This window comes from Myotis brandtii, unplaced genomic scaffold (assembly GCF_000412655.1).
Source record: "Myotis brandtii unplaced genomic scaffold, ASM41265v1 scaffold726, whole genome shotgun sequence".
NCBI classification, from domain to species: Eukaryota; Metazoa; Chordata; class Mammalia; order Chiroptera; family Vespertilionidae; genus Myotis; species Myotis brandtii.
The window spans coordinates 378,380-402,086 of NW_005370869.1; the positions used below are offsets into that span (position 1 = coordinate 378,380).

Here is a 23,707-nt window from a genome sequence, read left to right on the forward strand (position 1 = left end):
ACTACATTTATAGGGCACTTGCCAGATGCCACCTTCAGTTTATGGCATAAAGATAGAAGTTGTTTCTGAATTACCATCTGTTTTAACTATTATAAAGGTTTTAGATAGGCAGTGGATTGGATAACTGCATGGCATGTCTATTTTGGTCATCAATATGAGCCAAATTCTCAGAGCATATAGATATAGATATCCAAATTATAATCAGGGGTTCATTATAAATAACAACAGAAAAATGTCAGCCATATTTAAATCTTATCTAGGAGAATCATGTGATTGCAATCTAAGAATTTCATCAGCAAAATGCTTAGATACCTCGTGTGGGTTCTTTGTTTCCTAACTGCAAAGAACTGTTGTTCTCTTGAGAAGAAACAAGACCAAAACACACAAAGTTCGTATGACACATTAAGTAGCCGAGTAAATAGTTCTTGTTGGGAGATAAGTCTCCACAGGTCTCTCGAATTTCTGCCCATCTTGAGAGCAGAGGCATTGAGTGCCTTTGTCCTGAAATACTCTTTCAAAGATGTTTGTGTAGCGAGTAGCCTTAAAATACTGTGATACTTAGGAAGAGAGGGAGAAGCAATAGATCCAGAGGTAGGAAATAAGCATGATATCCAAATTGTTAAAAGGGGAGTGCAGGTAGGAATCTAGTAGAAATCCTCTTATCTGACATAATTAGGACCATTATCTGGCTAATTAAAAAAAGCCAAAGAGTGGCTCATAAAAGATAAATTGGGCATCTCTTCAACAATTTGTTTAAGCTACTATATCACACGTACCTTTATTTAACAACCAGAGGCCTGGTGCACGAAATTTGTGCACTGGGGGGGGAGGGGTTCCCTCAGCCCGGCCTGTGCCCTCTTGCAGTTTGGGACCCTTTGGGGAATGTCCACCTTCCAGCTTAAGCCTAATCCCCCCGGGCTTCAAGAATGATTCAAATTCTGGCTCTTATTCATTTATGGCTGTGCAACCTTAGATAAGTTATTTAATATTTCTGAAAATCATTTTTAATTAATTTGTAAAGTTAGTTGCTTTGAGGATATAAATATATCTATGTTTGTGCATATACATGTATATATAAATATATAAAATAAAAATATAATCTGTATGTCTCAGTACTTACAAATAGAAAGCCCTCAGTAAATAATAGGTATTATTTTGGTAACAATTGCTAATACAGACCAGTGAATCTTAAACCTGAGTACACATTAGGATCATCTGGAGAGCTTGAAAAAGAGAGAGTGGCAGACAGACAGACAGACACACACACACACACACACACCCCACACACACAGAAAGAGAGAGGATATGAGAATGATTAGAAATAATATCTAGGCTCCATTTCAAGGCAGTTAAATTAGATACTCAAGTGTGAGAGCCATGTTAAACATCTTTTAAACCCTCCCCCAGGTCCTTCTAAAGTACCTTCAGGCTCAGGGGCCACTGACTAGACTCACGTATTAGCTATGCCAAGCATGTATTAGAAAGTACAGAAGAGTATTAGTTACTGACTTTACCTTCTGGCTCACTCATTTCTCATGATCCTCTGTGGGGCAGTTGGAGCACCTTCTATTTGACTACTTATCAATCCTTGTACCTTAATCACTTAGCTCTTACCTAGGGCTTTCTTATCCAACTACACTCATTTCTATTACTTTATTAAAAATTATTGTGAATTATATTAGCATGCAGACAATATGTGTAATATATATGTGCAGTCTAATGAATATAAAGCCATCAATCATGTAACCACCCTGTGGATCCAAAACAGGATAGAACCAACATTGCTGGTGTCCTACTTTCTCTTCATAACGGCAGCTCAGCCTCTTATCCCCTAGCAGTACTACCATACTGACTTCCATGGTAGTAATTTCTTTGATTTTTTTTCTTTATTTTATCACTTCTGTGTATATTTCTAAAAAAATATGGTTAGTGTTGCTTATTTTTGTATTTTATTTAAGTGGATTGATACTATATGTACTATTTTGTGCCTTGATTCTTTTGCTCAACATGAATTTGTAAGACTGAAAGTTGTTATTGAATATAGCTGTAGTCCACTTATTTCCTTACATTGATAATATTCTGGTCTATGAATAAGCCATCACTTATTTATGTAATTAACTTATTTATGGCTCTTTGGTTGTTTTCTACTTTGGGGTCACTGTGTGTAATGACTCCATATGCACATTTCTCTAAAGCACTTAAGAGCAGAATTGCTGGGTTGTAGATTGTGCATATCTTAAACTCTACTAGATACTGTCAATTTTCCCCCCAAATTAGTTGTGCCAGTTTATATTGCTATCAGTGATGTTGCATTTCTTCTGGAGTCTCATTTCAGTTTCTTCGTGTGGTAATTTAAAAAACTGATTCTTAAAATTCTGTACTGAATATTTTTGTGTCTTAAATAGGAACATGAATGTAAATTGACTCAGGAAATTCTAGAATTGATTGACAGAGAGGTTGACCTTATGATGAGAGGAGTCAAAAATGATAACCTTGAAGGACTCAGAAAAAGAATTGCAACATTGTTTTTTCATTACATCAAAACACCTTTGTTTAATGCAGAAGTTGCAAGACACCTTAAGGTACTCAATTTTTTCCTGTATTGCTTTCTCAAAATTCTAAGATGTGTGAGATAGTAAATGGAAGACTATTCAAAGTTTGCTTTAACACTTTTCTTGGGATTCCATGTGGAAGACCATCTTACTGTGAAATCTCTTTTGAATGATTATTTTTTGTGTTGATGAATTAAACATATTCATTTCACTTCTGTGTCTGTTTCCAACCTTGAGTTCTTTCCTAATATCTGAACCAAATCTCTAGTTAAATATTGCACTATGTTGAATGTGTCGTCGCCTCTCACACCTTCATGCTTTTGCACGTACTGTTGCTTCCACCTGGAATGCTGTCCGCCTCCTTCACCCAGCCAAGTCCGAATTCATTTCTTAAGACTCAATTCACATGTCCCTCCTTCATGAGGCCTTAGAGATCCTGCATCTCTGAGATTCTACATGCACCTGGTTTGTGTTCCCTTAGAATACTAATCACGTAGTTATAATTATTATTGAACAGTTCCATGTAGCTATCCTGAGAGAACTGCACATGTAACATGTGTTTGAATTAAACTGTCTTCTCCAACTGTTTAGGTTTCAATAGGGCTTTTGCTCTCTGAAGCCAAGATAAATGCCTTATTGCCTTCTTACTGTACAAAACGGTTTAAAATATTTTTAGGGGTAGTTTACTAAAGAATTGTAAATAGTGTTTTATTCCAATGATTATTTGTAGAGTTGTAATTTACTTAAGAAGCTGACTGAATATCTGTTTTGCTTTTTGACAATTATCTTAATAATTAATCAAAACTTATAAAAATGAAAATTATTTAATTTTTATTTTTAAATGAATGTTTAAAATTTAATTGCTTTGGAAGAGAATATTAAAATATAACAAAAATTCAAGAGAAAAGTTTCCCATTTTATTATTTTTTATTTAAATCAATGTTTCATTTGTCCAGGCTAACCTCTAGCCTTTTCTATAGACTTATTTAGTTTTTATATGTTTGTAGTAATATAATAGAATTTTATATTTTATACATTCACATAACATTATACCATTTTATTTTCTTTGTAAGTTACCTTTGGTAAAATTAACTCTTTTTGGTGAGTTTTGACAAACTCAGAGAGTCATATAACCAATAGCACAATCAAGATTAAAGTCTTATTACCTTCCCAAATTCCCTCATGCTGCTACCTGTAGTCAACCTTTTCTTTGACCCCTAACCTTTGGTACTGATCTGCCTTTTGTTTTTATAGTTTTGCCTAAGCCAGAATGTCATATAAGTGAAACAACATGTAGTATTTTGAGATTGGCTTCCTTTACTTAGCATATTGCATTTGGAATTCACCTATGGTTTTTAGTATATCAGTAGTTTGTATTTTTCTTGTCTGGATGTACCAGAGTTTATTCACAGTTGTAGAACATTGAGTTGTTTAGAGTTTTGTGGTTTTGTAAATAAAGTCACTACAAACACTTATGAATTTTTATGTAAATTAATTGTTTGGGGTTAAATGCCTAGAAAGTCGGATTTTTTGAATCATATGGTAAATGCATATGTACTTTTATAAGACACTGACAAGCATTTTTTCTAAACTGGCTGTACAATATTGTATTCCCATCTCAATGTATGAGAGTTCCAGTTGTTCTGTCTCTTTGTCACCACTTGGTATTGTCAAGTTTTATTTTAATTTTATTTTAATAGATCTGAAGTAGTATCCCATTATTTCTTAATCTCCATTTTCCTAATGACTAACAAACATCTTTTTACTCACATTTTTCCATATATATATCTTTTTGGTGAGCTGTTTGCATATATCTTGTGCTACTACCCCCACTTTTTTTTTTTCAGTTGGGCTACTTATGTTCTCATTTATTGAATTCTGAAAATTCTTTGTATATTTCACATACAAGCCATTTGTAAGATATATGATTTGTAAATACCTCCTTTTAGTTTGTGGCATGGCTTTTCATTCTCTACACAATATCTTTAACAGAGCATAAGTGATTTTGATGAAGTTGAATTTATCCATTTTTTAAATGGATCATGCTTTTGGTGTTTGCTTTGTATTACTAAATCTTTTTGGAAGAATTAATATTGTTAAAATGTCCATACTACCCAAACTGACCTACAGATTTAGTGCAATCCCTTTCAAAATTCCAATGGCATTTTTCACAGAAAAGATTCTTAGTAGCCAAAACAATCTTGAGAAAGAACAACAAAATTAGAGGCATGATGCTTTCTGATTTAAAACTATATTTCAAAGCTTTAATAATTAAAACAGTATGGTATTGCCTTAAAAAGAGACATATAGATCAATGATACAGACTAGCCAGAAAAAAACCTACACATATAAGGTCAACTAATATTTGACATAGTAGCCAAGAACACAATGGAGAAAGCATAGTCTCTTCAATAAATGAGAATAAGAAAACTTGATAACCACATTAAAAAAATGAAATTAGATCCTTATATCCCTCCACATACAAAAATCAACTCACAATGGATTAATGCAGGGGTCCTCAAACTACGGCCCACGGGCCACATGCAGCCCGCTGAAAACATTTATCCGGCCCGCCGGGTGTTTTTGCTGTGGCTGTGTGCATAGGAATTTGTTCATAGTTTTCTTTTTAAACTATAGTCCGGCCCTCCAATGGTCTGAGGGACAGTGAACTGGCCCCCTGTTTAAAAATTTTGAGGACCCCTGGTCATTAATGACTTAAATGTAGGACCTGAAATGGTAAATCTACTGGAAGGAAACAGGGAAAACGTTTTTTGACATTGGTTTGACAATGATTTTTTAGTCATGACACCAAAAGCAAAGGCAACAAAAGCAAAATCAGACAAATGAGATTGCATCAAACTAAAAGCACAGTAAAAGAAACCATCAACAAAGTGAAAGGCAACCCATGAAATAGGAGAAAATATTTGCAAAGCATATATCTGGTGAGTTAATATCCCGACCACCCCCCCACCCATCCAAAGGGAGCTTTTACAACTCAATAGCAAAACAATTTTAACCCACTTTGAAATGAGCAAAGGACCTTAAGAGACATTTCCCAAAGAGTAGAAAAATGACCACCATGCACATGACAAGTGCTCAGTTATCAGGGAAATGAAAATCAAAACTGCAAAGTGATAAAGACAAAGATAAGTTTTGACAAGGATGTAGAGAAAAGGGAATTCTTGTGCACTGTTGGTGGATGTGTAAATTGGTACCGACATTATGGAAAACAGAATGGAGTTTTCTCAAAAAAATAAAAATAGAACTACCATATGATACAGAGTTTCAAATCTTGAAAATTGAGCCTATCCAAATTTATTGTTAAACTGAATGAATAAGAACAATTGGTTTAGTGAGCTTTTATATGTTAATCTAGTTGCCTGTAAGATTAATTAGTGTAGCATAACACAGTGAGCTTTTACTTATATGTTGATCTAGTTGCCTGTAAGATTAATTAGTGTAGCATAACACCAAAACTCTAAATTCTTCTTAAAAATAAGTGCCAAAGTACTTGGAAGGTTTTCTTACTGTTTCGCAACCCAAAGTCTTGACTTACTAATTTTCTTTCAGTCAATTAATTTTCTATGTGATTTTACTACATCTATCCAAGGATTGATGAATAATACAGATCTTTAATATTTTGGCAGAATAAATGAATACTACTTGAAGTTTAAATTTTGTATAGAATAGGAAGTTAAAGGGAAAGTATGACTTTAAAAATTAACCAACTTTTGCCCAGCTGGTGTGGCTCAGTAGGTTGAGCTTTGGCCTATGCACCAAAAGGTCGCTGGTTCAACTCCTGGTCAGGTCAGGGCGCGTCCCTGGGCTGTGGGCTCGGTGCCCAGTAGGGAGTGTGCAGGAGGCTGCCAATCATGTTTCTCTCTCTCTTGAGGAGGAATATAGGGGGCAACCTGGGGGACTGGGGGGAGCTAGCAATCTGAATCTGTGGCAGTGACTGGTGTCCTAGTGCACATTCTTGTTAGCCTATAATTAAGTCACTGCCCCTTCCTTAGGCAATAATCTGTTTTCCTAAATGCTCCCAGTTTACAAGGGCCACAAACTAAGAATTTAACAGCTTAGCCAGAGGGAAGGTCACTAGCGCCACCCAGGCCAGGCCTTTAGCTGTAATCTTACTTCCCCATTCTAACTGACTCAGGAGGGGCTGTGAAAGCCGGGAAGTAAGGAAACAAAGAATTGAGAAATATATATAAGGAACTAGAGGCCCGGTGCATGAATTTGTGCACCAGTGGGGTCCCTCAGTCTGGCCTGGGGGATAGGACTGAAGCCGGATCTCTGACATCTCCTGAGGGATCCTGGATTGCGAGAGGGCACAGGCCAGGCTGAGGGACCCCACTGGTGCATGATCGGGGTCGAGGAGGGACGCAGGAGGTTGGCCAGCCAGGGAGGGAGCACGGGAGGGTTACAGCATATGTCTGGCCCATCTTGCTCAGTCCCAATAGGCCGGACCCCAGCAACAAGCTAACCTACTGGTCAGAGCATCTGCCTCCTGGTGGTTAGTGCATGTCATAGCAAGCGGTTAGCGGCATTAGCATATTATTAGCATATTATGTTTTGATTGGTTGGATGGATGACCAGACACTTAGCATATTAGGCTTTTATTATATAGGATAATCTCACTGTATAAGTTGTTCAGACTTTGGATCTTCGAATCCCCTGAGCCAGCAACACTGCTTTAAATAAAGGGTTTTTCCTGAACCTCCGGTACTCCTTGTGTATTTTCTGGTCGCCTGGTAAATTCTGCAACACTCCCTCCCTCTCCCTTTCTCTCTCTGAAATCAAGAAAAACATATTTTTTAAAAAATTAACCAACTTTTTATCTCTTTCTAAGATGTTAGCCCTCCGTGCTTCTGTTGGGTGGTATTTGACTTGGCTTTTATTTACATCTTTCTCTTGCTCTCTCTATATAAATTTAGATATATGTATATATTTTTATTATTTAGGTCCCTCAAGACCCACTGAAATTTTATAAGAAGATTTACTTTTGCCACAGTTGCCAGCTCTACTTACCGTCCACAGAGTTCGCTATCTCATCCACTGCACACCGCATATACCGGTGTCGTAACTGTATTAGCCTTGACAATGAGACTCGACAACGGGAATCATTTTTGAAGTACAAATATTTACTTAAGCGGCTCTACTATTCAGAGGTTAATTATGATGATGATTCTAAAATTGCTTTCCTGATACAGGTATGATCAGTGAGAGTTGCCAATATTAGATGAAAGTTTACAGACAAGATTCCTGCTTTTCCACCTAAACTTTTAAAAATAATGGATTTTACCTCCCGTGCTTATACTTTCTGAAGCTTGCTCTTCTGGCACGTCTACATTTATATATGTAGACTTCTTGATAAAAAGTTGCTTCAAGAGTTTTAGCTAGTATGGTTTAAATTAAAAAAATGTTTTTAAAGTTATTTCATTTCCCCCTTCTCTCTTTTTTTCATTAAAACAAAAAAATATCTTTTTAACAACACTAAGAAAATTGCTTTTTTAAATTTAAATTTCCTCATTTGTAAAATGGGAATAAAATGACGGACAGTAACCCTGAGGACAAGATGATAGTTACTCATACATTTTGAAAAGTACTTGCCATATAAATGTAAGGTAAAATTAGCATACTGGAAGGAATATATATAGCTTAGTCTAGGTTAGTGATGGCAAACCTTTTGAGCTCGGCGTGTCAGCATTTTGAAAAACCCTAACTTAACTCTGGTGCCGTGTCACATATAGAAATTTTTTGATATTTGCAACCATAGTAAAACAAAGACTTATATTTTTGATATTTATTTTATATATTTAAATGCCATTTAACAAAGAAAAATCAACCAAAAAAAATGAGTTCGCGTGTCACCTCTGACACGCGTGTCATAGGTTCACCATCACTGCCGGCCGCCATCTTGGCTGACAGTTAATTTGCATAAGGATATGCTGATTAGCCAATGGGAAGGGTAGCGGTCGTACGCTAATTACCATGTTTCTCTTTTATTAGTGTAGATAATCTCACTGTATAAGTTGTTCAGGCTTTGGATCCTCGAATCCCCTGAGCCAGCAACACTGCTTTAAATAAAGGGTTTTTCCTGAACCTCCGGTACTCCTTGTGTATTTTCTGGTTGCCTGGTAAATTCTGCAACACTCCCTCCCTCTCCCTTTCTCTCTCTGAAATCAAGAAAAACATATTTTTAAAAAAATTAACCAACTTTTTATCTCTTTCTAAGATGTTAGCCCTCCGTGCTTCTGTTGGGTGGTATTTGACTTGGCTTTTATTTACATCTTTCTCTTGCTCTCTCTATATAAATTTAGATATATGTATATATTTTTATTATTTAGGTCCCTCAAGACCCACTGAAATTTTATAAGAAGATTTACTTTTGCCACAGTTGCCAGCTCTACTTACCGTCCACAGAGTTCGCTATCTCATCCACTGCACACCGCATATACCGGTGTCGTAACTGTATTAGCCTTGACAATGAGACTCGACAACGGGAATCATTTTTGAAGTACAAATATTTACTTAAGCGGCTCTACTATTCAGAGGTTAATTATGATGATGATTCTAAAATTGCTTTCCTGATACAGGTATGCTCAGTGAGAGTTGCCAATATTAGATGAAAGTTTACAGACAAGATTCCTGCTTTTCCACCTAAACTTTTAAAAATAATGGATTTTACCTCCCGTGCTTATACTTTCTGAAGCTTGCTCTTCTGGCACGTCTACATTTATATATGTAGACTTCTTGATAAAAAGTTGCTTCAAGAGTTTTAGCTAGTATGGTTTAAATTAAAAAATGTTTTTAAAGTTATTTCATTTCCCCCTTCTCTCTTTTTTTCATTAAAACAAAAAAATATCTTTTTAACAACACTAAGAAAATTGCTTTTTTAAATTTTAATTTCCTCATTTGTAAAATGGGAATAAAATGATGGACAGTAACCCTGAGGACAAGATGATAGTTACTCATACATTTTGAAAAGTACTTGCCATATAAATGTAAGGTAAAATTAGCATACTGGAAGGAATATATATAGCTTAGTCTAGGTCAGTGATGGTGAACCTTTTGAGCTCGGCGTGTCAGCATTTTGAAAAACCCTAACTTAACTCTGGTGCCGTGTCACATATAGAAATTTTTTGATATTTGCAACCATAGTAAAACAAAGATTTATATTTTTGATATTTATTTTATATATTTAAATGCCATTTAACAAAGAAAAATCAACCAAAAAAATGAGTTCGCGTGTCACCTCTGACACTCGTGTCATAGGTTCGCCATCACTGGTCTAGGTCAAAGGTACGGTCATGAATGTGAGACTGATAACCTAATTTGGTCAGAATGAACAAATGTTTAGTGAAAAATAAGGAGCAATATGCCACGGAAAACCTCACTAATAGTATTTCTCTTTCAAAAATATACTCAATATAATTTAATTATTTCCTTAAGTAATATAATAATCGTAAGCAATTTTTATGTTTATAAGAAAACATTTTTCAACTTATGTTGACATGCAGCTGCAAGATATTCAGTACCTGGTAGAGAACATCTGGGCGGCCCAGTCAGCACTGAGTGCCTGGAATGACCTCAACGATCTGGTCCTGGTCCGGTGGGACAAGGCCGTGGAGTGGTCCCCCTGGAACTGCATTCTCCTCACCAAAGATGAAGCTGCTGCTCATCTCAAGCTAACTAGTATTGAAGTGGTAAGCAAGTTGCATTTTACTGGAGAAAATTAATTTAATCATTGGAATTATTAGAAATCACTTGACTGTATTACAACATTCCATGCATGCCCTGGAATGATTAGAACATAGGCCACCAGACTGCAGAGTCTTGGGTTTGATTCCCCATCAAGAGTGTGTACCTTGGTTTCAGGTTCGATCTCCAGCCCTGGTCCAGGTGAGAGTGGGAGGCAACCAATCGATATGTCTCTCTCATGTCAATGTTTCTCTCTCTCTCCCTCCACTTTTCCGATCAACCAAAGGACTTGTATGCATACATATAAGCCAAACCAATGGACACAGACAACAGGGGGATGAGAGCATGAGTGTGTGTGTGTGTGGGGGGGAGGTTGGGGGTTAATGGGGGGATGAGGACACATTTGTAATACCTTAACCAATAAAGAAATTAAAGATTAAAAAAAATAATGGAAAAAATATACTCAGGTGAGGATTTAAAAAACCACATTCCCTGCATAATTTAAATACTTCCATTGAGTTAAGAAACAGAGAACCCATTGGATAACAAAAATTGTGGATGGTATGTGTGACAGATTAAAATTGAAGGGAAGCTAAGGCGAGAATAAAAGAGAATGAAAGGTGAGAATGAAAGACCCGAAGGTTTGTACAAGTACCCAAACATGATGCTACTCCCATCTAATAATAGCAAGTTCAAGCACAATCTCTCCACAAGGGCAGAGATTTTGTTTAACTTATTTGTGTCTGTATCTCTAATACCTACCGCACTGCCTGTCACAGATTAGGGGTTTAATAAGTATTTGTTGGGTGAATAGATGAATATTACCACTAGATAGATGTTCTAGAACTCAAAATCTGCCCTTTGATTAATCATCACAAGCCTACTTAAAAGCACACTAAATTGTCAAATAAATTTTGTTCATAATTTTGTGCTCAAAATGGAAATCATCATACTGATGGGGTGTAGTTTCGAGGCTCCATTTTTTATTTGCTTCCAACTAACTAGGAGTGGAGAAAGCACGTTAAAAATTAAATAGCACTTAATTTCAGTAACTTACAAGATGTAATTTCTAAAGCTTGTTGATGAATGAATTTGAGGAGTCCCTAATGAGTTCCCAGAGAGCTTTATTTACACTAAGCAAGCCCAGGACTCCTACTGCTGCTACTGACTTCTGCTGATTAAGTTGATGTATTCAATTCCATGTAAGATGCCAGCTAAGAGAAACTAAAGAAATGACTTCAAATGTAAGTCGTTTTGGATGATGCTGTTCCCTGCCTGTGTTTTTATTGGGGAGAGGGGAGGTGTAATGGGGAGAAACTAGTTAAAATTTTAGCTTTTTTGGAATAACTTTCCCGGAGAAGCCAGGCTAAAATAAATTTTACTTTAGCTCTGGAAAGAAAGAGCAGCAAGAAATTTTGAAGGTGTGTTATGTGTTGTATTTAGTAAACTCAGCTGCCTCCTACATACTTAATCACTGGAAGCATAGCCAATACTAGCAAACTCATTTCATCTAGCACCGCAGTGGGACTGGAGTGCATTCCCAGTGCTGATATTCCACCGCTTCTTCAATTAATCCATACAGCTCCCCTTGTGTATTTAATCAAATTACTGCAGAATCAAATTAAGTTCTATCCCCATTCAGGATGCCGTGCTTACTGAATTTCTGTAAATAGAGCTAAGGTTTACAACCAGACAAACTCCAGAAAAAAAATTACCTTCTTGATGGTTTGGGGCTGATGTAATCTTTTAAGGTATTAATATTCAGCCTGGTGTAATCATTTGAGTATTAATATTCAACCTAGTTAAAGAATAATTTGTTACTCTGGCGATGTACTCAGTGGTTAGAGCATTGGCCCACCTACTGAAGGGTCACGGGTTTGATGCCTGGTCAAGGGCACGTACCTGTGTTGCAGGTTCGATCCCTGGCCCTCAGTTGGGCCCCATGCAGGAGGCAAACCAAGTGATGTGTTTCTCTCACATCAATGTTTTTTTCTCTCCTCTCTCCGTCTCTCATCTCCCCCACCCACCCTCCCGGCCCCAGCCCTTCCACCCTCTCTAAAAATCAATGGAAGAAATATCCTCAGGTGAGGATTAACAAAAACAAATAAAAAAAGAATCATTTGTCTTGCAGCAAGTTAAAGTATTTCCAGATCTTCCATAATGTACTGATAGTTGCTTTCTCAGTGAATTAAAAAACAAACAAACTCAGAAGTTAAAGATTGACTCCCTGTAATCATGACACAAGTTATAGGAAAAGCATGGAAAAAAGCTTCTCTTCTCTAAACTGTAAAAGAGGCAGATCAGTTTCTCATGGTGTGCACATTGGCCAAAGTAGAACAACAGTGGATTTAGAGTCATCAGACCTGACCCAGTATTTCCCATTCCTGTCACTAATGATTTAAAGGGCAGTAAGGCCTGCCCCCTTTGCTTCATACTTTTTTATAAAGGTACCTAAACACATGGACTCGGTACAGAGGACCAGAGCAGCCTGACTTGAATTCAGGCTCTGTCACTCATGAGCTGAGAGAAGTGGGGCAAGGTTGTTAATGTCTTGGTGTTCTGGTTTTCTCATTAATAAAAAGGGAATAATATAACAAGGGGGTGATAGGTATTGGATATCTTTTTATATTATTCTTTAAGAGCTGCTTATTATTTCTTTAATTGTATGTACTATAATATGCTTACCTCATCTTTAAGGATTACACTTTGGATCTATAAAGGTACTTTGAAAATGTAGGAAGTCCTGTGTATAGATAATTTAATGCTGCATAACAGAAATGTATTAATTTTTCTTTAATAAGTATGAACTAAGAAGTGATGGAACAAAGTTAGATTAGTGTGAAGGATTCCTATTTTGACCTGTTAAATTTGTCTGTGGAGAGGAAGCTTAAAAATAAGCCCAGGATACTCCTACCTAGTGCATATTCTTTGGCTCCTTTCCTCTGGGGCTTTCTTTACTTTTGATTGACACTAGGGAGGGATCTTTACTGAGGGGCTGTTTTACTCTCAAAAAACAGGTGGTAAGAGAAGGTACATAGAGGTAGTAGCCATCACTTGGTTGAAAAGAAGGGAGAATCAGGAAAAGCTGGCAGGTTAAAGGTCATAGGAGCTGAGCCCTGAAAGATGATAGTCACAGTGGTGAAAAATGTACTCTTTGCTCAGAGAAATTATAAGCAAAGGCAGTGAGGCATGGAAGTGTTTTTACTTGGCTAAATATAACTGTGACATTTAATAGAATTTGTTTTTTTTTTCAGGGATATGAACCCTTGTTCATTCACAAGATCAAACACAAGCATATCCTGGCTAAGAACTACTTTTCGCAGATTCCAGTCCTGGCTTCATTTATAGTTGATGATGCTGAAATAGGTGAAATCAGACAGAAATATCAGGAAGACACAAGCCCTAAGATTATAGAGCCCCAGATGCCCAGTCCTTAGAAGACCCAGGAGGACTTGTTTGATGATCAGCATTTTGTCCACTGCAAATAGAATGATACAGAGGTCACACCGTATGGAAATAGAATTTGTTAAATTGGTTTTAATTGTTTTTCAAATAAAAGTATATTGAAATGTAAAACACAGGGCTTTTGCTGGATATCCTGCGTTTGCCTCTTTTGCTCTGCCTCCCACCCTCCCTCTCTCTCTGCTTTGTGCCCTGGAGGCTGAGCATTGTGCACTACATCAACGAGTATGTCATGCCCTCTAGTTGCGTTGGTCAGTGGGAACCATCACAGGAAACCTGAGGTCTGAAAGAAAGGCAAAGATTGTGGTATTTATTCCCCTGGCTCCTCTCATCTGATTTTTGGTCTGTTGTCAGTGACTGCATTCACTTGCATGCCCTACAACTCTTTGAATTCTGGGAATCATTCTTGCTCTTTACTTCCTCAGCTTATGGGTGGTAATGCCTTTCTTTTGTAGCTAGGTTTAAGGTGATTCACTTTTTAATTTTGCTTTCCTTAAACAGTAACAAGCAACTGAAGGTGACTGGATTTTCTGTTTGTTTTTTTATTCTGCCTTCACTCCCCTGCTTCTGCATATCCTAGGTATTTTTCAAGGTCAACCTAACTGTATCTCATTCATTCATTTACTAATTTACTTAACACATATTTTTTTAGTTTAATATGGACTGACTACTATGCCATGGGGCCACAATGTCCAATAAACTACTATTTATTCTTCAGGAACTTATGAAAACAGACAGACAAAGAGTTAAAATCTTTTTGTGTCTCCTTATCTAGAAAGTGATGTTGAGAATACTTCAGCTGTAGGATTGCAGAAAAGTAGAGTGTATACGTAAAATATATGGGACACAGGCAGTGTTAAACATTTGTTAAATGAAGGATTAATGTTTGCTTGCTTCAAGTGTTACAACAGCATAATTTTCTTTATTATTTCATATGCAATATGTTGATGGGATACACACAGAATTTGGTTTGCCCTCCAATGATTAATCATTTTCTTAGTGGCCTACACGGTTATTAACTGTAGACTAGTCACATGGCACTGTGGGGATTTGTCCAAAAGCCATTGTATTCCAATTTGACCCAAGAGTCATCCCTTGTTCTGTTTCCTTTTATTCAAAAGAGAATTCTGCTGTCCTGGGGTGAAGGTTCCAGGTATATAAAGTGCGTACAGCTACTGATGATACTTTTAGCTCTGAAATTTACAGGTGTTCAAGAGGTTATTATGAACTTTCAGTGGGACTTCCTTAGAAAAAAATCTTCCGGATTTCACAAGAGCTTTATCTGCAGATGGATTGCTCTGTCTCTCCTCCCACTCAGCTTGGCTTCCGGATAATGCTTGTGTTTGGCAGCTTCCAATGGTCTTCCTACCTGCATTTATCTTTTCCAAATTAGAGGCAGCTGGGCAATTTTAGGAAGACAACAACTCACTAATTCCCTCTTTTCTAATTTATTAAGTCAGTAATTCTCTCAAACTTCAGGAGATTGATTTGGCTTTGAAACAGAGAACTATACTAGTTATGTGGTCTTAAACTTTTTAGGCTTTATTATTTTATAAATATTCTGTAACAATGTGAAGTTTTAAAAATACCAGTTATTAGAATAAAAAATATTATGTGTTGTGATAGCTCTATTCTTTTTACCTATTTTTAAATGGATGTGAACAAAACCAACTGGATTTGGTCTCTCATTTGAAGAAAGAAACCATTTAATTTCCATTATACACAGCAGCAAGTGGCCAGGAAAAGACCCTGAAGTTGAAAAAAATACTTAAGTTGCTTTTGAATAAAGAATAAAGAATTCTTATTTGCTAAACAAAAACCCCATTTGTTTTATGTTAACAGTGTTTTTGTAATTGTCTTGTAGTTTTAGCTTTACATTTAGTCCCTTGTTCCATCTTGAGTATTTCTGTATATTATGTTCATTTCTGTATATTATGTGAGACTAGAGGCCTGGTGCGGTGCACGACATTTGCGCACTGGAGGGGGGGTGTGTGTGGATCCCTCAGACAGGCCTGTGCCTTCTCGCAGTCCGGGACCCCTTGGGGAATGTCTGACTGCCGGCTTAGGCCCGCTCTCCATGGAGGTAAGAGAGGCTCCTGTGGAAGCGGGAGAGGCACCTGCGGAGGCGAGAGAGGCTCCTGCGCCACTGAGCTTGCCAGCTGTGAGCCTGGTTTCTGGCTGAGTGGTGCTCTCCCTGTGGGAGTGCACTGACCACCAGGGGGCAGCTCCTGCATTGAGAGTCTTCCCCCTGGTGGTCAGTGTGCGCCATAGTAACTGGTCATTCCGCTATTTGGTAGATTTGCATATTAGGGGTTTATTATATAGGATAGGCATTAATTATAGTTTCTTTTATCAATATGGATATTTAGTTGTTCTAGCACCATTTGTTTTTTTTTTTTTTTTTCAATGCTCCATCCTCTCTGGGTCCGGGGTGCGGGTAAAGCAGATTCAGGGCTGACAGTGCCCCAGCAGCAACCTAACCCACAGCCAATTCCATGAGGAATCGGACTCCCTTCTCTACTGGTGGTCATTGCGCATCATAGCTACCAGGTGAACGGTCAGTTGGACAGCCACTTAGGCTTTTATATATAGAGACTAGAGGCCCAGCGCACGAAATCGTGTGTTTAGGGTCCCTAGGCCTAGCCTGTGATCGGAGCCATGTCCGCCACTCCGTGATGCTGCCACCGCCCCGGGATGCTTCGCGACACTGATGCTGCCCTGGGATGCTCCGTGGTGCTGCTCGCTGCTGCCGCCCTGCGACGCCTCATGATGCTGCTCGCCGCTGCCCCAAGATGCTCTGCTCTGTGAAGCTGCCGCCACCACACGACACTCCGTGAAGCTGCTTGCCGCCACCCCGGGATGCTCCGCGATGCTGCCACTGCCCTGCGAGTCCAGTCCCCAGACCCACTCCGCTGTCACCCAGTCCGGTTCTCATGGTTCCCTGTTGGCCATCTAGCGATGGGAGCCTGCGGGCTGGCAGGAAGGACCGAGAGGTGGTCAATGTGACTCATAGCGACTGGTCGATTGGTTGTTCTGATCATGATGCCTGGCCTTTTATTGTTATAGATTATTTTGTATTACTTTCAGGAATTTAGTACCATTTGTTGAAAATAATTTTATTTCTCCCTCATTTTGGTGACTTCCCAGTAGAAATTTAGATAATTGATTTGAATTATTTTATCTTTTTTCATATAAGCATTTCATATAATAAATTCCACTCTAAGCAGTGCTGAATATAATTTTATATTATAAAAAATGCAATATAGTCAAGTGCTATCCTTTGAATAAAAGCTATATTTTCCAAGATAACATTTAGTCACATGTTTTTTATATATTTGACGCTATACATATTATATTCCTCACATTCACACACAACCTTAAGGCAAATTTCTAAAAAGAAATACTTGAAGCAGTTTTTAAAATTTTGTTTTGTTTATTTTAAAATAATTTTTAATTACAGTTGACATACAATATTATATTGGTTTCAGGTGTATAACGCAGTGATTAGACATTATATAACTTACTAAGTAATCATCCTGATAAATCTAGTACTCGTCTGACACCATACATAGTTATTACAATGTTATTGACTATATTCCCTATACTGTACTTTATATCTCTGTGACTATTCTGTAACTACCAACTTGTACTTCTTAATCCCTTTATATTTTTCACCCATCCCCCTCCCCCCCAATCTGGCAACCATCAAAATGTTCTCTGTATCTAGGTATGAATCTATTTCTGTTTTGCTTGTTCATTTATTTTGCTTGTTAGATTCAATTGTTGATAGATATGTATTTATTGCCATTTATTATTCATATTTTTAATTTTTTTTCTTCTTCTTAAAGAAGATCTGTGAACATTTCTTGTGATACTGGTTGGGTGGTGATTAACCATTTAGGTTTTTCTTGTCTGGGAAGTGCTTTTTCTGTCCTTTGGTGCTAAATGATAGCTTTTCTAGGTAGAGCAATCTTGGTTGTAGGTCCTTGCTTTTCGTCACTTTGAATCTTTTGTGCCAGTCCCTTCTGTTGAAAAATCAGCTATCAGTCTTATGGGAGCTCCTTTGTAGGAAACTGTCTTTTACTTCCTGCTTTTAAGATTCTCCCTTTGTCTTTAACCTTTGCCATTTTAATGATGAAGTTCACTAAGTTCATCTACTCTTTCTCTAAGTTAATTGAGCGTCCTTATAACCAGTGTTCTGAACTCTGTATCTAGTGGATTGCTTATCTTCATATTGTTTAGTTCTTTTTCTGGAGTTTTGTCCTATTCTTTGATCTGGGATATGTCTCTTTGTTTCCTCATTTTGGCTGCTTCCTTGTGTTTGTTTCTATGTATTCGGTAGAGCTATGATGTTTCCCAAGCTGGTAGAGTGGCCTAATGCAGTAAGTGCTCTGTCAGGTCCAGTGGTACAGCCTCCCAAATCACCCAAGCTAGGCACCCCAGGTGTGCTGCCCCATGTGGACTGTGTACACCCTCCTGTTGTAGTTGAGCAATGACTTCTATTGGCACATCAGTGGGAGGGATTTTCCCCCAGGCTGATCGGCTGCAAGGACTGGCTGAGATCACTGTGGAGGACCAGCTGTGTGGGGGTACACCCCACAGAGTAGGACTTACTTCAGCGGGGCTCTGGTGCCCACTGAGTCTGCCTCTTGAGTGTGTCACTTGTGGAGGTTGGGTGGTGCTTCAATGTGGCCTGAAGCTGTCCACTGGGTGCACGTGCTCTGGGGCCTCCTGAGAGGGACCGATAGAAGTCAGCCACCACCTGTGTCCCACCCAGGCCACCCAGCATAAGCTACAAAGTGATTTGCAGATGACTGCTCCTTGTGATGGGCTTAGAGGTACCCAGGTTTTTTTTTTGTTGCAAGAGTGAGAATGATGCTCTTTCCAGTTTCTAAGGTGATACAATAGCAATTTGATATTCTTCACCATCCACTTAGACAAATACCTTTTCAACAATATATGCTCATCATATTTTCTCAATTCTCCTCTTACAGGACTTTATCTTGATGTAATATGTATTAATGGCTGACAGTATTTTATTTATCATATGTCATACTTCCCCACAGTAAAACATTCATACAAATTGGAATTATGGACCCACCTTGCACGTGAATTGCCTGAGGCCCAAAGCTGCAGGGTGGCTTGCCCAGAGAACCCCACAGAGGGAGGCCACTGCTCTTTGCCCAGTTGCCTCTCCTTGTCCTCTCCCAGGCCAGTCACAGGGCTGGGCCATCAGCCTTGGCTCAGCGCCTGTCTCTCGACCTGACTCTTGCTTACTCCTCACCCTTCCCAGCCTCCCCTTACTGGTCTCTGAAACCGGCCGTACAGTCATGTCCCCATTATACCCCAGACATTCCCAGTCCCTGGCCCAGGCCAAGTGCTTCATAAATGTTTGTGGAGTGACTCAGTGAATGAACATGTTTTTAACTTTAAATAATTTTTTATTTTTCAATTATAGTTGACATACAATATTATACTAGTTTCAGGTGTACAACCCAGTGATTAGACATTATATGACGAAGTGCTCACCCTGATAAATCTAGTACTCGTCTGACACCATACATAGTTATTACAATATTATTGACTATATTCCCTGTACTGTACTTTGTATCTCTGTGACTATTCTGTAACTACCAACTTGGTACTCTTAATCCCTTTATATTTTTCACCCATCCCCCTCCCCCCCAATCTGGCAACCATCAAAATGTTCTCTGTATCTAGGTATGAATCTATTTCTGTTTTGCTTGTTCATTTATTTTGCTTGTTAGATTCAATTGTTGATAGATATGTATTTATTGCCATTTATTATTCATATTTTTATCTTTGTTTTTTCTTCTTCTTCTTAAAGTAGACCTTTTAACATTTCATGTAATACTGGTTAGGTGGTGATGAACTCCTTTAGCTTTTTCTTGTCTGGGAAGCTCTTTATATGTCCTTTGATTCTAAATGATAGTTTTGCTGAATAGAGTAATCTTGGTTGTTCTTTACTTTTCATCACTTTGAATATTTTGTGCCAATCCCTTCTGACTTGAAATGTTTCTCTTGAGAAATCTGTTGACTGTCTTGTGGGAACCCCCTTGTAGGTAACTAACTGCTTTTTTCTTGCTTCTTTCAAGGTTCTCTCTTTGTCTTTAACCTTTGTCATTTTAATTGTGATGTGTCTTGATGTGGGCCTCTTTGGATTATATTGCTTGGGACTCTGCACTTTCTGGACTGGTATGTCTGTTTCCTTCACCAGGTTAGGAAAGGTTTTAGCAATTATCTCTTCAAATAGGTTCTTGATCCCTTGCTCTCTCTCTCTTCTCTTTCTGGTACCCCCCTAATGTGAATGTTGGTACTTTCAAGTTGTCCCAGAGGCTCCTTATACTATCCTCATTTTTTAAAATTGTTTTTCTTTTAGTTGTTCTGCTTGGGTGTTTTCTGCTTCCTTAGCTTCTAAATCTCTGATTTGATTCTCTGATTCATCTACTCCACTGTCAATTCCCTGTAATGTATTCTTCATTTCAGTTAATGCAGCCTTCATTTCTGACTGGTTCTTCTATATTTTCTAGTTCCATTTTTATATTTCCTATCTCTTTGATGAAGTTCTCACTAAGTTCATCTACTCTTTCTCTAAGTTAATTGAGCGTCCTTATAACCAGTGTTCTGAACTCTGTATCTAGTGGATTGCTTATCTTCATATTGTTTAGTTCTTTTTCTGGAGTTTTGTCCTATTCTTTGATCTGGGATATGTCTCTTTGTTTCCTCATTTTGGCTGCTTCCCTGTGTTTGTTTCTATGTATTAGGTAGAGCTATGATGTTTCCCAAGCTGGGTATAGTGGCCTAATGCAGTAAGTGCTCTGTCGGGTCCAGTGGCACAGCCTCCCAAATCACCCAAGCTAGGCACCCCAGGTGTGCTGCCCCATGTGGACTGTGTACACCCTCCTGTTGTAGTTGAGCAATGACTTCTATTGGCACATCAGTGGGAGGGATTTTCCCCCAGGCTGATCGGCTGCAAGGACTGGCTGAGATCACTGTGGAGGACCAGCTGTGTGGGGGTACACCCCACAGAGTAGGACTTACTTCAGCGGGGCTCTGGTGCCCACTGAGTCTGCCTCTTGAGTGTGTCACTTGTGGAGGTTGGGTGGTGCTTCAATGTGGCCTGAAGCTGTCCACTGGGTGCACGTGCTCTGGGGCCTCCTGAGAGGGACCGATAGAAGTCAGCCACCACCTGTGTCCCACCCAGGGCCACCCAGCATAAGCTACAAAGTAATTTGCAGATGACTGCTCCTGGGCTTAGAGGTACCCAGGTTGTTTTTTTTTTGTTGCAAGAGTGAGAATGATGCTCTTTCCAGTTTCTAAGGTGATACAATAGCAATTTGATATTCTTCACCATCCACTTAGACAAATACCTTTTCAACAATATATGCTCATCATATTTTCTCAATTCTCCTCTTACAGGACTTTATCTTGATGTAATATGTATTAATGGCTGACAGTATTTTATTTATCATATGTCATACTTCCCCACAGTAAAACATTCATACAAATTGGAATTCCAAATTTTTGGCTATGCATTTGTTTCTAAACTCCTGAATTGTATGCCAAAAAATACAGTATTCTGTCTTCAAAATTATTTTTATTGACACATCAGTTGGTGTCTCAATTAGATTATTCAATTTTGTGCAAAGCAAAGAACTGAATGCCACCTGGTTTGCAATAGGATTTGTTACTCAGACATTATAATCATCTGCATTCCCAATTTGAGGATGAATAAGACATCACATGAATATCTATTAGTTTTTCACTTAGAGACTTTTAAAGTTTTTTTTCACATTTTAATCCAAAATGTCCAGACAAGTCTTTGAAAATTAAAACATTGTTCATTTCAAAAGACCTTTGCCAATACAATATTTCAGTTAAGAATGCTTTTTATCATATTATATATTTTAAATATATTCTTTTCAAAACTTAAAACTTCAGCTTATAGATGAACTCATTTCACTGGTGACAGCTATGGAACACACCAATTAACTCTCTTGTGGACCGATAGCCCCAGACGCTGCCCTTCGGATCCACCACTGGGTTTTACTGAGGCTGCACATCCCCATATAAGACTCAGTAGTTTTAGAAGACTTGGTTGGGATAACTTTTTCATTTTGATGTGGGTGTTAGGGTGATTGATAACTTTCATTTAAAATATTCATTGATCTAGTTGTTCCCAACTGGATCCACTGGAGTAACCAAAGGAACATTAAAAAACATGGAGTGTGCCCTGACCGGGTGGCTCAGTTGATGGGAGCATTGGTCCATGTACCAAAAGGTTGTGGGTTTGATTCTCCATCAGGGTGCATATGGGAGGCAACCAATAGATGTTTCCTTTCTCTCTTTCTCTCTCTTTCTCCCTCTCTCTCCCTCTCCCTCCCTCTCTCTCAAATCAAGGAACATATCCTCGGGTGAGGATTTAAAAACAAAACACAGAGTCTAATCCTTTTCTAGACCTGTTGAATCATAATTTTCTAAACCTGTTGAATCAGTGGGAACCCCCTTGTAGGTAACTAACTGCTTTTTTCTTGCTTCTTTCAAGGTTCTCTCTTTGTCTTTAACCTTTGTCATTTTAATTGTGATGTGTCTTGATGTGGGCCTCTTTGGATTATATTGCTTGGGACTCTGCACTTTCTGGACTGGTATGTCTGTTTCCTTCACCAGGTTAGGAAAGGTTTTAGCAATTATCTCTTCAAATAGGTTCTTGATCCCTTGCTCTCTCTCTCTTCTCTTTCTGGTACCCCCCTAATGTGAATGTTGGTACTTTCAAGTTGTCCCAGAGGCTCCTTATACTATCCTCATTTTTTAAAATTGTTTTTCTTTTAGTTGTTCTGCTTGGGTGTTTTCTGCTTCCTTAGCTTCTAAATCTCTGATTTGATTCTCTGATTCATCTACTCCACTGTCAATTCCCTGTAATGTATTCTTCATTTCAGTTAATGCAGCCTTCATTTCTGACTGGTTCTTCTATATTTTCTAGTTCCATTTTTATATTTCCTATCTCTTTGATGAAGTTCTCACTAAGTTCATCTACTCTTTCTCTAAGTTAATTGAGCGTCCTTATAACCAGTGTTCTGAACTCTGTATCTAGTGGATTGCTTATCTCCATATTGTTTAGTTCTTTTTTTTTTTAAATTTTTTATTTTTATTTTTTCTGGGATATGTCTCTTTGTTTCCTCATTTTGGCTGCTTCCCTGTGTTTGTTTCTATGTATTAGGTAGAGCTACTATGATGTTCAAGCTGGGTATAGTGGCCTAATGCAGTAAGTGCTCTGTCGGGTCCAGTGGCACAGCCTCCCAAATCACCCAAGCTAGGCGGCACAGGTGTGCTGCCCCATGTGGACTGTGTACACCCTCCTGTTGTAGTTGAGCAATGACTTCTATTGGCACATCAGTGGGAGGGATTTTCCCCCAGGCTGATCGGCTGCAAGGACTGGCTGAGATCACTGTGGAGGACCAGCTGTGTGGGGGTACACCCCACAGAGTAGGACTTACTTCAGCGGGGCTCTGGTGCCCACTGAGTCTGCCTCTTGAGTGTGTCACTTGTGGAGGTTGGGTGGTGCTTCAATGTGGCCTGAAGCTGTCCACTGGGTGCACGTGCTCTGGGGCCTCCTGAGAGGGACCGATAGAAGTCAGCCACCACCTGTGTCCCACCCAGGCCACCCAGCATAAGCTACAAAGTGATTTGCAGATGACTGCTCCTTGTGATGGGCTTAGAGGTACCCAGGTTTTTTTTTTGTTGCAAGAGTGAGAATGATGCTCTTTCCAGTTTCTAAGGTGATACAATAGCAATTTGATATTCTTCACCATCCACTTAGACAAATACCTTTTCAACAATATATGCTCATCATATTTTCTCAATTCTCCTCTTACAGGACTTTATCTTGATGTAATATGTATTAATGGCTGACAGTATTTTATTTATCATATGTCATACTTCCCCACAGTAAAACATTCATACAAATTGGAATT

The 23,707-nt window shown here is 38.4% G+C and overlaps 1 protein-coding gene across 1 annotated transcript in view; it reads left to right on the forward strand.

Annotated features, from left to right (window-relative positions):
• Positions 1-13,829, forward strand: part of IQUB (IQ motif and ubiquitin domain containing) — a 59,229-nt gene extending 45,400 nt beyond the window's left edge. Inside the window, exons 10-13 of the mRNA XM_014530156.1 lie at positions 2,406-2,582; positions 7,514-7,762; positions 10,073-10,258; positions 13,508-13,829. Of these exons, the coding sequence (XP_014385642.1) occupies positions 2,406-2,582; positions 7,514-7,762; positions 10,073-10,258; positions 13,508-13,690 (795 nt within the window). The 3' untranslated portion in view covers positions 13,691-13,829. The remainder of the gene's footprint in view (positions 1-2,405; positions 2,583-7,513; positions 7,763-10,072; positions 10,259-13,507) is intronic.
• Positions 13,830-23,707: the final 9,878 nt, after the last annotated feature.